This window comes from Zalophus californianus, chromosome 7 (assembly GCF_009762305.2).
Source record: "Zalophus californianus isolate mZalCal1 chromosome 7, mZalCal1.pri.v2, whole genome shotgun sequence".
In the NCBI taxonomy this organism is placed as follows: Eukaryota; Metazoa; Chordata; class Mammalia; order Carnivora; family Otariidae; genus Zalophus; species Zalophus californianus.
In genome coordinates, this window is record NC_045601.1 from 45808594 (window position 1) to 45824720 (window position 16127).

Consider the following 16127-nt stretch of genomic DNA (forward strand, 5'->3'; position numbering starts at 1 on the left):
CATCAATTCCACTAAAAGATTTAGGGGGAACTTAAATATATACATATACATATAAATATATACATACATATGTAGGTATATAATTAAATGAACATATATGTTAGTAAATATGTTATATATGTTTAAACTATACATATATGTATATATTTAAAGTAATATGGGTATATTACATAATAGAATGCAAAATTTGCCTTATTTCTGATAAACATAAAACTGCAAAACAGTCTTATGCTAGCACTGCTTTGACAGTTTCCCCAAACCCCCAGTCAGAGCTGACTTACCCATTCAGCACAGTAGGTACTATGCCTAGGGCCCGTGATACTTGTAGGGGCTCATGAAAGTGTTTTTAATTTCTTTTAAAATCAGAAGAAAATAAATGAACTTTTGGGTTGAAAAAAATGTTTTAATATATAATACTAATATATTTATCTTTATATTAATACAGTCATAAAGTATGTGTGTATTTTTTAATGTAGAAAGGGGTCCATGAAGACAGAAGTGCCTAGGGCCCCCAAAAGCCATAATATGGCCCTGCCTGTAGGGACATACTTTCAGTTCACAGTGAAACATGTGAAAAGCTCTGAATTTTAGGCATCATATCCTTTCGATGTGTTATTCTTGAGAACTGCTATCTTCAGATTCCAAGGAAATGAAGTCCAAATGGTAGAATTTCGTACGTCCTTGAAAGGCAATAGAATAGATTTGCAAGACAAGGATTTCCTGTGACTACACTGCAGATCCTGCTGTCTACAGCCCTCTGTTAAGAGGGTCTTACTTATTCACAAGTCACCACTGCTGCCCCCAGATGCCTTGACCAATATTTACATAGAGTGGCCGAACTTCTTGCATGAGTTTCGCTGTCAAACCATAAAATCTTAGACCTTGAAGCCACTGGGGGTGCCTGGGTGGCTCAGTCCATTAAGCATCTGCCTTCGGCTCAGGTCATGATCCTGGAGTCCTGGGATCGAGCCCCGTGTCATCATCGGGCTCCCTGCTCCGCAGAGAGTCTGCTTCTCCCTCTCCCTCTCTCCCCACTGCTCTCTCTCTCTCTCTCTCAAATGAATAAATAAAATTTATTTAAAAAAAAAGAACTTGAAGCCACTGAACCCCAACCCCCCATCAATGGAAGAGCCCCTTTCTCACCATCCTTGACCACTCCCTCAGCATCAGTTTGAGCACATCCTGACACTGCCTGCCCTTGGGAGCTGCAAAGCTGCTTCCCTTTGGGTTCTTGTCTTCAAGGAAACACTGTGAGAAAACCCAGAGATACACTGGTTGCTACAGATGCAGCCCAAATGTCAGAATGAGCCCAAATGTATGAACGCCACGAGTCCGTGGTGGTGGACGCACTACACACTGTGGGCAGTACCCACAAGTACCATTGTGGTCTCATCATCCTCGGGGCTCAGTTCCAGACCGTCCTCCACCACCCTATGCAGGGTGCTGTAATGTTGCTGGCTTTGGTGAAAAGAATGGAGCTCAGAAGCCGCCTCCCAGGCTGCAAAGGTGGGCATGGGGAAGACTTCTGGCCTCTTGTTTTCAAAAAAGCATTTCAGGTTTCTCTCGCTCAGCTTGTTGGCATACTCCAGGAATGTATTTTCCAACTGCTCCTTCTCCTTTTGTGCGTACGTCTTCCAAAAACTCAGCTGAAGGTAGCTAACTTTAGATCGGCAGCGAGCGTAACATGTGGTGAGCAGAGAGAAGAAAGATGCTGAACAAATCAGGCACCATCCTAGAATCTTAGAAAGAAAGAAATATTGAGGATGTGCAAAAGCAAAGCCACTTCCCAGGGGGTGGAGGTGGTGTTACTGGTAAGTGTATGGCTAAATTAATACCACAGTCATTGCCACGTCTCAGTGGAAATCCTTCATGTTAATTTTTTAACAGTACTTTTTTAACAGTCAAAGTAAATGTGGGTTTATCTAATCCCTATCATCCATCCCACCCACCATTGCTGGTATGCAGAGAAATAACCAGAAGGCAGACAAATGGAAAGGAGCAAAAATATAAATTATTCAAGAATCAGGTAAACCAAGCCCTCAAGTAGTATTAGTTATTAAAGGAAAGAATTCCGTGCATGAGTGAATGTGATCATCGGAGCAAATGAACATTTTCTCAGCCAGGAGTTTTCAGGCATTGATAAATACATATTCGTGGCTAGTGACTGATTTTTCCGTGTTACATTGTTTGCGGAGAACCACGGACCCTCTCTGAGAAAAATCCCATTACTCATCATCCATCATTAAGTGAGAGAGACATAATAGAATGGGGAAACTGAAGCTAGAAAAATTGAAAGGCCGCAGAAAAGCCAAGAAAAAAAAAATTAGAGTCATTCTAAACCTTCAGGATAATTGGTTCTGAATTTTGGTAATTAAAAAAAAAAATTCCTTTTTGAGTACAAACTGGTTCAACTGGCTTTTTTTTTTTTCTGAATTTTAAAAGCAGAACTCTAAATAGCTCAACTGACCTTCTAAACTTTCTTGTTGTTCTTAATTATATTTGTCACAATTGGAATTAATTTCCTATTTGGGCAACTAACGGAGCCCTTTCACAGTTTCTCTTGACATTTTCATTAAATGACTCTTAGTATTTCTCAGCAAATGGGCCTATTTGAAAATAGAAGGAATAATCTGCAAATGAACCCATTCAGACCGCAACAGAACTACAAACAAGCCCCGATGCTTTAAACCGGAAGTTCCCACCCTCTGGCTCAGACTATGGTGTCATTGTGAAGGCCTCGGACTCCACATGAATGCCAACTCTGGACTGGCACTAGGTGGCTTTAAATCTCAACCTTCCCCTCCCTATGGGTGTTCTCATTTCCTATGGGTGCCTCACTTCCTCAATTGTAGAATGGGGGTTACCCACCTCAGAGGGGAATCTGGGGGGTTAAAATAAGGCAATGTAGACATCCATATGCCCTCAGGAAGTGTCAGCTAGTATCACATGCTGCTATTTCTCAAACGGATAGATGTTTATGTAAAAGCATTACTGAACTCATGGTATCTTTCTGACATGATTTGTGAATGAGACACAGCTCCTATCATGTGAAACCCCTCATAGTTACTTTGAGTCACTTGTGGTTGGCTACTTCAGATCTTCCTCTTCTCTTCATCGCCTACCTTCCTCTTTCCACACAGCCGGGCCTCCTGTAGGCCAGTAGGCCATCTCACCTCAGTATCATGAGCCAATTCTGCTTGAGTTACGCTATTTGATCAACTACAGACACCTCCTCTCATGTTGCATCTTAGTGTCACCTTGCTCTCACCTGAGTGCTGAGCCCTGAGCCCTCTTGTTCTTCCCCAACTCATAGTACCCAGAATCTAACTAGACATGGTGGATGCTCCCACCCCAGCCCTCAATGTGTTCCATTGTGCATGACCCCTCCCCCGCCCCAAACCCTGGCAGTTTTCTCATTAACTTAGAACACTTACTGTGCGTCAGCCCCTGTATGCCCATGTATGTCCATCACCTCTACGCCTTCCAGCAGCCCCCCAAGGGAGGTGTTATTAGTCCCAACTATGAGGAAACAGGGGCTCAGAGGGGTCAAACCATGAGCTCAGGGTCACAGAGCTGGTAGGTGGTAGAATCAGGTTTCAAACCCAAGGCTGGCCAACTCTAAGACCAAGCTCTGGCCACTAGTCCATGCGACTTCCTTAAGAATAGAGAGCCGCCCGGCTGGATTTCTTGTGTTTTTTTCTTGCCCCACCCATGGATGGGGCACTTTTTCCACCCCCACCCACATACCCAACTATTGATCTGGACTGTGTGTTGCTCCTGCCCGGCTGAACCACTGTGGTCAGCACCTGCCACTGACACAGCTCTCCTTGTCCACATCCCGCACACATCCTCCCCCAGAAATCAGCCCCAGGTCCTTCTCATTCTGCTGGAAAGTAAACAGGTGGTGTGCCCAGGCTAAGTGATGACAGGATATGCATGATTTCCTTATGCCTGCGTCTGGAGAAGAAAAGCTCACAAGTGATAAGTGTTTGGATCTGGCGCCAACTGAATAGAGTCTAGTGCCTGAGGACATAAATCATAAATCACTCATTGTATCATAACATTCAGAATTAATACCTTCCTCAACAAAAGAAGGAAGACAGTGGGATCCTGGCATGTTTTCATTTAGGATGTCCTTTATGCATTAAACAAAGGATTTTGTCTGGGGGCATTTTTAAGCTTATCAGTTTATGTAAAAAGCACGGTGTGACTCTACCTCCAACCAGCTTTGGAAAGCATATGATTTTACTTATTTATTTTGGGGGGGGAAGTATGATTTTAAAACCAGACTGCCCTGATGTGTTGTTGAAAAGGCAAATCCTTGTTGAAAAAGTAAAATTATCCTCCTTTCAGTGCCTTTCTTCGGAAACCAATGGCATTCCTGACAAACTGCGGATCTGTTTATCTACTCTGATTAGCTGTTTTGGTTTGGGGATTGTGACCCTACGACTCAGGAGGAGGAATTCAGTCTTTTTCCTGAGGTCAGGGCTAGGCTTCACATCTGGATTTGTGCTCAGGTACCTGGAAGGATGACAAGCCACCTCCCTGGGTCAATTAGGTAAAGCTACAGTTTCCTTCTGTTAAATAAAACAATGTCCCAAATCTTGAGCTGCTTGAGTAATGTAAGAACCTCTTTAGCTGTAGAGAGCACAAAGAGCAGAGGACGTAACCTCCCTAGAGAATATGGTCCCTTTTCACTAGCGGCTCTTTAAAGACTGGCGATGCCAACTTTACCAGGAAATTTTTCTCAATCTCGACAATATATATACACAGAGATAACAGGGGCCAGAGATCATTTGACGGGATCTCTACACTAATTATATTACGTGCCGCTTTGAAAAACATCCGCTCGTTTGGTTCAGCTGTATTTTAATAGATGAAAGCTATCTGCGTGTGTTTTTCTGAGAAACCAGTTTGAAAATAAATAATTGATAGGAGGCAGTAATTTCTAATTACAGCTCTGCCATTAGCACTCAATTATGAGTTAGTGCCGTGCATTATTCACCAAGTCAACCCAGAGAGATCATTTTAAAAGCACTTAAGTATTTACATATGCATAACCCAGAGGATATTTTCTTTTCGGAAGTGGAAAAGACAATCCTGTCAGCAATTTTACTGAGCCACCAACCTCTAAAAAAGCTTTTCCTGAGATTGTCTTCATGCTGCATCGTGTTCCGATTTTCCTTTAGTTTCAAAATGTCCTAGCAGGATTCAGACTCAGCCCTGCCTGAGAGGAGTATCCGAGAGAATCCTTCAAGCTCCTCCTGGGAGAGAAAGGTGAGTTGGTCCTTCCTTACCTGAGACTGGGCTTGAAGGGACAGCTTCACTTCTTCATTGTCCGCGGGTGTCATGCTGGTTTTGCCACAAGAGACTTTGTGAAGTTCATCCCAGCACTCTTGGGGCTTGCCCTTGCAAATCAGTCCCAAGAGTCTTGAACTTTTGGTCCCGCTCATGGCACATTCATAAAAAGTTCCATTGAGCAGAGCCACAGAAAGCCACATCATCGGAGCCACCAATGAACTCAGAGTGATCTGACCGAGGACATAGAAAAAGCGGCAACTGTGGCCTTTGGGGAAGATTTTCCTGGGATTCACACAGCAGCCTGTGAAGAGCCTCCAAGACTTGCCGTTCAGGAAGAATCCCAGGATCAGTAACACCCAAGCAGGAGCAAAGAGGAAAACCAGCCCATAGACCACATTCTCGGTGCTGCAGGGACACTTAAAAGCCACCAGGGAAAAGAGACGCTCACTCCCCACGGTCAGCAGAGCCATGAAGCTGTAGCCAATAACAGTTTTCTGGTTGAGGAAGAATTTTAAAATCCCCCGAAAAGCATCCATGCTGAAGAGACACCAAGGGAAAAGGCTTTGCCCTTATTTATTGGCAGACCAGCTGTGGCAGTGGCCGAGGGTGGAGCTCTTTCTTCTTTAGAAACAACAGTCCTCCTTCTTCAGACTGAATTCAGCCAGATAAGGAAACAATGTCATTCCCCAGGAATGAGTATTTCCCAACCATGTTCAGATAATGCCTCCTACTGGTGGATTTTGTGCCGGGGAACCGGGGCCAAAACACTGAGAATCGGAGAAAATTCAAAGTGCACCGCTTCTATTTTACATTATTTTCACACCGCTTGGTTCTCAATCATAGCAATAATAGTCTAGGAATTTTCCAGCCAGAGGAATCAACATGAGCAGAAAGAGGTTTCAGCCAATTCACTGGGAGCCAAATCACGTCTCCAAGCCGGGAGTCTCGTGATGGCTTTTCCCTGGCTGCTTAAGACCTGCTACTTTGGCTACTTTGCCTTAAGATCTGAGAGATTCGTTTTACATCCTCTTAAACTGACTAGTGTTAGAGAGACTTGAGCCGAATTTTAGGATTTGGGCTATTCTAAATTTAGATGGAAAAGTTAGGGACATTTGAGTTTTGAATGAAAGACAAAATGAGAAGGGTCCCCATCGTTTCTTTCCCAGGCGATCATAGCAACCTCTCGATTAGTATCTCTGCCTTTGACCTCAAGCCCACCCCTACCCTCAACCCTAATGATGACAGATATTTTAATTTCTTACCCTCCTGAACAATATTTATTTTTGAAAACGATTTTTTGAGAAATAATGCTTAACTCTGTTTCATAAAGCATATTGTTTTCACAGAAAACTAGTCCCTTAGGATATTCCACAAAAATGAAAGGGTTTAAGACTTATACAGGTCATAGGGTCAGTACATTTCAAAGCTGAGTGTGAACCCAGGCTCCTCGACTACAAACTCCACATGCTTAACCATCGCGCTGCACTGACGGGAACAGAATATTTGGGTGCTCTGCTAAGAGATATCTGTTTTAGACCAAGTTTTAGTGGAATTTTTTTTCCTCTTTATTAGGTTGCCTTTAAGATGTACTTGGGGATTACACCAAGTGTGACCTGTAACAATTCAAGCAGGACTGAATTTTCCCTGATCCTAGACAAGAATCCGCTGGTGGAGTTTGTGGAAGAGCTCCCCGCCGGGAGATCCTCTCTCTGCTACTGCAATTTACTCTGTGGGATTATCAGAGGTGCCCTGGAAATGGTAAAGCACGTATTTCATTTTGCCAGGTATATTTGTTAGCTAGGGCTGTGTGGCAAATGACCCCCCAAATACAGCTTCTTAAAACAGCAAATATTATCTCACACAGTTTCTAAGAATCAGAAATCTTCGAAGAGTTTTGCTAAGAGCATTTAGCTCTTGTGGCTAGGAGCCTTTCAGAGCTTAATACCAGCGCAGTCCAGCCGTTGCTCAGGGCCGCCGCCATGGTGAAGACTTGACGCAGTCTAGAGAATCCACCTCCAGGCTTACTCACATGACCTCAGTGCCTGGTTGGCAGATGGCTAGAGGCTTCATGAAATTCCTTGCCACATAAGCCCCTTGGTAGATCCAGTCCCAACAGGTGCTGCCAACCCTGGTACCGTGTGGGAGGATGCTAACTGCCGGTGTGAATAGCAGGAGGCCGAGATCATTGCGGTCTGTTTTGGAGGCTGGCTTCCACACCTGAATTATTCATTGACTTAACAAGGGCAGTGATCAGCATCTGTTAAAAGGCACTGAGCCCACGAGATGAGTAAGACATAGTCACTGCCCTTTAAGAGTTTCTGTCCAGTAGAGAAGTCAGATGTGTGAAGAAGTGTGGATAATGGCTGTGGGAGGAGCTGGGTTGGGTGGAGTGGTGGGGCAGGGAAGACTTCCTAGAGAAACTCTGCGCTGGCATGTGAAGGATAAATAGGAGTTAGGGGAAGCAAGGCTTTAGGGTGAGGGGAGCAGGGGAAAATGATATTCCCGGTAAAAGCAGCATGTCCAAAGGCACAAAAAGAATGTTTCATTAAAGGAACAAGGAACTTGAATGAGTTCAGTATGGGTGACGTGTAGACTGAGAGAAATACTGTCATGAGAAAGGAGGGTTCACTTCTTTTTTTTTTCAATATTCTTAATGGGTTTTTATTTCAATATCCTTAGGAGGGTTCACTTCTTTACAGACGCCTGATTTTTTTTTTTTTACCTATCTTAATGCAAAGTCTACATTTTATCTGTCTCCCATAATGTACAGCATTGGCACATAGTAGACTGAATATGTATGTTGAATAAAAGCATGAGAGAATGATCTGAAAATTTTCCAGTTCTAGGGTAAGGAGAAGAGGTTTCCATAGACTGGGTATGTGGGTAGCTTCCCTGTGATTCAGCCTCTTGGGGAGGAGCCCATCTGCTTGAAAGTTTTCCAATCTCATTACAAAGGTTCTTTGTCCAGGTCATGAACTTGCCATATTTCACTTTTTGGGACCTGACTGTAAGAAAACTGAGGATACCATCTTCCAGTCTTTAGCACTGCTGTCATCAGGAAGAGAAGGAAACTAGGAAGGTGAATGATCTGGGCCTTCCCTGTTCCTCTAATCTGGGATACAGATACTGTGACCCCTCCTCCTAGGGAGGTTCTCCCAGTTACGGTTTAGTTTTCTGTACTGGGGAAGTCAGTGATGTCAGCTCCTCCAAAAGAACTCCCCGGTCCTATTTCTGAATTGAGACTTGAATGTTGTAGCACTTCAGGGTCACGACTTCTTAGAAAACTGGCTTGAGTTGTGTATAGACCTGCAAGAGTCTCCTCGGCCGGCCGGCCTCTGGGCCAGCATGCTCCTCTCCCCAACCTCCCAGAAGGAACCTGCGTTCTCAGTGTTCCTTTCGCTCTCTGGCCTTAGCTTCGTAGTCGCCTTTCTCGCCTTGACTAGTACTTGTTTCTTTTCACTCCCCCTATTCCTCGCAGGGGGTGCTCTTTGAGAGCTGTTATCACAGTCCTTTATAACTCCCCCCAGAAGCCTGATTTTTAAAAAGTGGTGGGGGGCATTCATATGACCCAAGCTTGGGAATTTAGACTTTTGTAATGAAAGCAGCAGAGGCCCAGTATAGGTTGATAAACAAGGGAATGGTATTTTGAAATTTGTGGTTTAGGAATTTCATTCCTTTGTCATCAAAGTGAAAGTGTACATCGTACCGGGTACGATGCTGAAGGGAAGAAGAGCCGGGAGCTGTGCTGGTAACCTCCAGAGAAACCAGAGCAGGGCGCCTGGGGGCTCAGTCGGTAAGCGGCTGCCTTCAGCTCCGGTCATGGAGCTGGGATCGAGCCCCGCACTGGGCTCCATCCCAGGGTCCTGGGATCGAGCCCCGCATCGGGCTCCCTGCTCGGCGGGAAGCCTGCTTCTCCCTCTCCCTCTCCCCCTGCTTGTGCTCCCTCTCTCGCTGTGTCTCTCTCTGTCAAATAGATAAATAAAATCTTTAAAAAAAAGAAAAGAAAAACCAGAATAAAGCCCTGACAATAGGAGTGGAGGGGGGAAGACCGATTTGAACAACATTAAGAAGGCAGATTAGTAAGGGATTAGACTGAAGACTAGGTTATCAGTTGACTGAAAGAGACAATACTGGGAAAAAGAGTCAGGAATTATTCAGGGTTCTGAGGAACCTGTAAGGATGGTTGCACTGTTAACCAAGAGAGTTCAAACCAAGGAGGGGTACAGTGGGGGTTAGGAGAGACAACGTGAGAAGTTCAGCTTGGGAGGTTCTGGAGTTGAGGTGTCCAACACACAGGCAAGTGATGATATCCAGTAAGCAGTTGTACACATGTCTGAAAGCCACAGAGAGATGTGGACCGAAGAGGCATTGGAACTGTCAAAAGATGGGTCAGAGGTGTGTAGAGGAAGAAGGAAGAGGAGTCACGGGCGGAAGCCTAGGAAGCAATAACAGGTACTGAGTAAGTTGAAGAGAGAATACAAAGGCTGCAAAGGACACCAAGAAGGAGGAATCAGAGGTGGGGACAATACCAGGACAGAATGGAGTGAGAAGCAAAGGAGGAGAGTATTTCAAGAAGAGGGAGTGATTCACAAGGTCAAGGACAGCAGAGAGGCTAAGTAAAACAAGACCTGAAAAATAGTCAAAACACGTAGGGACTGAAAAGTCAGGAAGGACCTTAGTAAAAGCTGGTTTGGGAAAGCGAAGGAAGAAGAAGACCGTCTGTCAAAGACTGTCAAGTCAAGGGCAGCTTAGAAAGAAATAATAGTCCACAAAGTGTCATTTTTCCAGAAGCTTAGCTACTAAGAGTGCCGGGACCAGAGAGTCCCCAAAGACTAAACCTGTGTCGACCTACACAATAATGAGGCATCCGTGTAATTTTTGATTATTGGTGATAATTAGAGGAAGGATATAATAACACATAATCCAGAAGAATAAAACAATCAAAACAATGTATTATTCACACAGATCTTCCATGCTTCTATCCTACCAATTTCTTAGGTTTGCCCTATCCAGAAATTAAGAAAAGGGAAGGGAAATGTTCTGGGAGCTTATAAGCAAAGGAATGAACCATAAAACAAAGGCAAAAATAGGATAAGGAATTCTCCAGCTTTCACGGATAACAGTCGATTCTAGTGCTATATGACAGATATCAGACCTCATGTGGCCTCAAATATATATCCAAATAGCTTCAATGTAGCTTCCTTGCTTATTTTACTTGGCCTTCTGTTAAATTTTGACAAAGACAAAAATGATCTCATGGGGGGAAATGAGGGTGAATATAGCTTCTTTATTTCAATTGCCTACTAGACCCAGGCTTTTTCACTTATTTGCTTTTACCAACCAAGTACTTTTGCTTAGTTATCTTATTTATCCCAATGATTTAAAATAGCTGAATGGACACTCTGTTGAGGGTAGTAGGTCAGCAATATGCTGCTGTTATGTGAATACATTTTAATGAATAGAGAAGTAGGCCCTATGGGATTACTCCAATGTATGGGAAGTGGGAAATGCTTTACAGTGGAAAAGAAGGGCTGGACATCAAATATTCATGTCTGTAATTTCAGTCTTTAATTTTATATTTATAATTTATTTGGTTGATACTTTTTCAAGGCTCTCAAAGCCATAAGTGATTGCTCAGTGTTGTTAGGACAAGTGATTATGTTATTTAGCTGATGATAGAATGACTGAATGCAAGTCAGTGGGAAAGAAATCGTTTAAGAATCCATTTATCCTTGGAAGTTCTGCTTGACAAGGCACATTGGGTCAAAGCTATCTTTGAGCTGGGAATCTGTGCTCTTCTTGAGATGGACCCATAGTTCAGCTGTGCACTATGAGCAAGAGTGGGCCCATATGTCTGGGCTTGCGGCACGATCATCCGGGCTGGGCCTGGCCTGGCGTACCCTTCTCTCTGCAGACTCACACCACAGAGCTGACACACAGCCAGACCATCTCTGGAGGACACACAGTAAAGGGCCCTTCATCCACAGAGCAAGCTCTCTTTTATCATCCCGTAAGGAAAGTCAGCCCCTTATAGGGTAAATAGAGCCGAAAACAGAAAAATTTAGAGAGTCTTTTTTTAAAACCTAAATGACACAAGCCTGTTTCTTTTTCCTTCCCTAGGTTCATTTGGCTGCTGATGTTACATTCTTGCAAGACAGACTGAAAGGCGACCGTGTGACAGAAATAGGAATAACATTTCTGAGAAAGCTAGATGAGAAAAAATACAGACGGAAAAAATGAAGCATTGCATGCACAATGCCACAGGGGGGCCAGTTGAGGAGTTAATATTATCTAAACATACAGAGCCATAGAAATTTTGAATTGTTTAATAATAGCATGGGCTTTAAAAGGCTTATATAACAGCCAGAAATTTGAAGTGCAGGGCACTAGGATTTAAAGATTTTTTTTCTTTGCTGATAAATTATACATTTTCAATCTTATGTCCATTAGATTTCATATACAAATAACTCCTTATAAGATAGCATACATGAATTCACATATCATACAGCCCATCCTAACAGAGTGCACTGATTTCATTTACTTATGGTAATGGAAAAAAAAAAGCATACAAACTACACAGTTGGTGTATTCATTCTCATTGGAAAAAATAGATGAAATGATACAATATAGAGTTCACTATATATAGACAATTTCTAGATACTGTATGTTGCATTCTCTATAGAAAAAGTGCCATTTATAACACTTTTCCATATTTTTGAGTAACTATGGGTATGATTTCTTTCATATACTGGCTTGGTTTGTCACTTCAGCCTCCTGAAGTTGCTCTCTCTTGATTTATAATTACCAAGGCAAGCTGTTTATTTGCATGCTAATTCTGAAATATTTTTAAGGAGCATTTAGTTTTAATTCATGTAATTTTTAGATAGTATTAACCAAATGTCTTCCTATTTTCATGAAACATTGCTGATGGTCAGGCCAGGAAACCTCTAAAATGAGAGGTAAATAATGTTTTTTGAAAATACTTTCTTACCCCAAAGCTTATTCAGTTAGAATTTTTGCTGTCATTTTTATCCCCTAAAAAACCTTACAAACATGCTTTGTCTGTGACCAGAACATACTTAAAATTCAGAACGTACTGGATTCAATAAACAATAATCTTTACCAGACCATCAGCATACGCAGGAAGCCTCTATGCAGTCCAGAATCTGCTGGGCTCTGCAGAGAACTGAAATTCCAAGTAAGTTACAATTAGTGCAGGTCCATCAGTTAAAACTGGTGTAAATAATATGATCGTGGTAGACCTCAACTAGGACTCAGCAGCCTAAAGACACAGTACCAGGTCTGTTTCTAGTGGATTCAGCTGATCCTAACTGGTGGCTCAATCTTAGGCAAGGCACGTAATCTCTCAAGTGCGCTCTCTCTCTCTCATTTATAAAATGGCACAACTGAAAAAAAATAAAAATTTAAAAAATGGCACAATTGAACATAAGTATCCTAAATTATATAAAAGAGTTTAAATGACATCAAAAACTGCTGAAATTCCACATTTTTGGATTTTGAAGACTCTGAGGAAATGGTTTGTTCCCTACCTACGCAGCTGTCTCTTCAAAAGGGCATCGAGGTCAGTATTAAGGACCAAATAGGGTCACTGGGGCAGCTGCAGCAACCATGGAAGGAACTTAAAGCCAGTTCCACAGAAGACCAGGAGTAGAATCGGGAAAATGAGTATTACCTGACATCAGAAGGGATATCACAATGCCATGTATTTTAAACTGATGCCTCCAGAAGAATGTTTGCCTGCCATCCATCCCAAAGCTTCTCTTAGGGATGTTTCCATCTTCTGTTCTGTTTCCTCTTTGCTTACCCTCACCCCTCCAGGAACCCCAAATACTTACGTCTAAGGGCCTCCCTCTTAAATCAGTACCCAACTAGCCCTCTTGTAAATGTTCCATGCTCTGGAGTATTCACTTACCTGACTACACCTTGCTCTCCTTTCTGTCCCAACCCAGCCATCCAACTGCCTTGGCTGGCTGTCTTCATTGCCCATCCACCGGAAGACGGCTGAATCTGATACTCTCAATGATGCGGAGTGTTAGAACCAGTGATGGCGTCAGGATAAGGCTCATTCCCCATCCTTTCATTCGCCCCCTCACCTTAGAGAGGGAGACCAGTCTTTTGGATTGAATTTGTGGTATGGACAGTGACCTACTTAACCAAGAGAGAAGACTGTGCAGTAGTCCCCCCCCATCCGTAGGGATATGTTCCCAAACCCCCAGTGGATGTCTGAAGCCACGAATAGTACTGAACCCTATATATACTATGTTCTTCCCATATATATATACATACCTCTGATAAAGGTATGTTGTTTAATAGCTTCAATCTTTAAATTTAAATGAACTAAAATTAGATTAAAAATTCATTTCCTCAGTCACACTAGTCACATTTTAAGTGTTCTGCATGCAGCCATATGTGGCTAGCGACTACTCTAATGTACAGCACAGGTCTATAATTCCCAAAGATCCACTGGGTTTCATTGACCTTGGACACCAAGAACTAATGGGGAGGATCCAGGTTAATAGGGAGAAAGGAGACAGAAAGAAAAACGTAAGAAAGACATCAGAGATCAATGAAATGCTGAGTCGTGACCCGTAAAAACAGAAAACTTTCTATGTAAAGGTTTCATACTAAAGGAAGGTTGCACACCATCCTCTGGATTCCAAGTGTATTTTCACCCCCTTTGTGTGAGGCTGAGTCTTTCTAATAAAAGCCTTGTGGAAGTTGCACAGTGTAAATACAGAGTTTTTATTTCGTAAAAGCCTTCCCTCTGAGCCCCAAATCTTGATCAAAGCAGAGATTTTATCGTTTTGGCAAAGCCGAAAGGGAAGAAAAGTTCGGGGCAGAGAGAGAGTTTATTGCTGTTCAAAAGGCATCACCAGATTCCTACCTGAGCTGTTTACTGGTGAGACCTGCTGTGGGTGCCTATTCACTATTTGAGTTGCCAGGAATCGGAAATACTTCCTTCAGCAGTCCGCATACTTGTTTATTGTCTTCTCAAATCTCTTAGGTTCATCCTGTCATTATTAGAAGACTGGCTCTCTTTAGCAGTTGGAATGGACTATTATGAATAAGTGGAAAGTTCCCTTTTCTCTCTGTTTTATGAAGGACCAAAGTAGAAATATGGAAAACCAGACACACGAAGTGAGACAATGACATTAAAACTCTTGTAACCAAAGAGGCCACTTTAATCAAGTTCTGCTAAACGTTAACTTTTGTAAACGTTCAAAGAGATGATATTATTCATTGTTAAGGGTCTGTCAGTTGGGACGGTAGACTCCGAGTGGTTGTTATATTTCACAGACTCCTCCATCAGCTATGGAGGCTAATTAATTTCTCCACAGTAACACCAAAGTCCATGATAGGTACCACCCCAGGCATAGAAACTTGGTTGGACAAACATTTTCTTCTTTAAAAAGAGAGCCAAGCGAGGCCCCTGGGTGGCTCAGTCAGTTAAGCATCAGCCTTCGGCTCAGACCCCATGATCTCAGGGTCCTGGGATCGGAGCCTCGCATCGGGAACCCTGCTCAGTGGGGAGCCTGCTTCTCCCTCTCCTTCTGCCCCTCTTCCTGCTCGTTCTCTGTCGCTCACTCTCTCTCTCTCAACTCTCTCTCAAATAAATAAAGTCTTCAAAAAAAAAAAAAAGGAGAGCAAAACTTTGTTTATCCTGCTTGGTTGCATATTAAAAAAAAAAAAAATCTGTCCAGTTGCTGTACTTCTTCATTCTGGTAAACCTTCCAGAACTTTAGCTGGACATGACCAGTGGTTGACCAAGAGTGGTTCTGGCAAATAAGCAGACAGAAGGAAAGGGGACATGGCAGTATAGTGTACCAGTCTATCATCTGAGAAGGAGACACCCAGTTCTTATTCAATCAGCTGTAGTCACCCTACAACTGAACTAAGTAAGGCATAGCCACAGCAATCGTTAGGAAAACTTTCTTTTTCAAGTGTTTCACTAAGAAAGGAGGTGCTAAACAAAACACATCAATGGTTGGAAATCCTTCACTAAAAACATAAGAAATAAATGTCCTAGGACAATTCCTTTTTCCCACTCAAACTCAAACTCCGTATTTCCCAATTAAATCTTTCTTTGTTTTCCTTCCTTCAGTTTCTTTTGTCTTCCATTTTTTCTTCTAGGAGCTCTGTTGCCACTACATATGCTTCTTTTTCCCAAAGATTCTTCCTGCAACTCCTTTACTTCATCCTTTATTCCCTCTTCCACTTACATTACTTTCATTATGCTTCATATAATGGGTATTTGTTGGCTGCCTATATCTCCACTAACAGAATGGTAGTTTTTTCTGTTCAGCTGCACACCATCTTATTAGGCAACCCATCCTTCAGGAAAGGTCATCTCTATCCCCTGCTCCATTGCTATCCCCTGGGCATAGTGGCTCTACCCCAGTTGAAAATCACCCCTTTGCCAGTCAGAGCTAAGCCAGTCAGGACGTGGCATTCCCCAGACCACAACCATTGCTGCTGACGTAGAACAGGGGACAAGGATGAATGGACTGGAAAAGCACAAGCCTGCCTGTTACGTGAGCTTATCAATTTACTGCGTTCTTTGAGCAAGAAGAGTTGTGTTTCTGTTATAGTAATGCAACGAAGTTCACTGCGTGATAAACAAGTGAGAGGTCTAGATACTTTGCAACGTATTGGAGAATACCAAAGAGAATAAACTTTATTATTACATTTTTCACATGGTTGAATGCTCAATGAAATAAATTTGGCTTTACAATAGCTCTCCTCCTCACAGAAAGGAAAAGGTCACAGAAGAGAGAGACTAGAAACCATGCAGGATAGTGTGCATA

The 16127-nt window shown here is 42.8% G+C and overlaps 2 protein-coding genes across 4 annotated transcripts in view; one reads left to right on the plus strand and one right to left on the minus strand.

Annotated features, from left to right (window-relative positions):
• TRAPPC3L (trafficking protein particle complex 3 like) overlaps positions 1-14048 on the plus strand; it is a 39429-nt gene extending 25381 nt beyond the window's left edge. For 2 of the 3 annotated variants that reach the window (XM_027601523.1, XM_027601524.1), the window contains 2 exons: positions 6874-7059; positions 11422-14048. In XM_027601523.1, the coding sequence (XP_027457324.1) occupies positions 6874-7059; positions 11422-11541 (306 nt within the window). In that variant the 3' untranslated portion in view covers positions 11542-14048. Of the gene's footprint in view, positions 1-6873; positions 7060-8269; positions 8367-11421 lie in introns of those variants that run through there. The other variant, XM_027601525.1, reaches the window with a different exon arrangement.
• Positions 400-5952, minus strand: CALHM5 (calcium homeostasis modulator family member 5). The gene is made up of 2 exons (XM_027601519.2): positions 5298-5952; positions 400-1739 (listed from the first exon to the last, which is right to left on the minus strand). Exons 1-2 carry the CDS (start codon positions 5835-5837, stop codon positions 1350-1352), a joined length of 930 nt encoding a protein of 309 aa, XP_027457320.1. The 5' UTR covers positions 5838-5952; the 3' UTR covers positions 400-1349.
• Positions 14049-16127: the final 2079 nt, after the last annotated feature.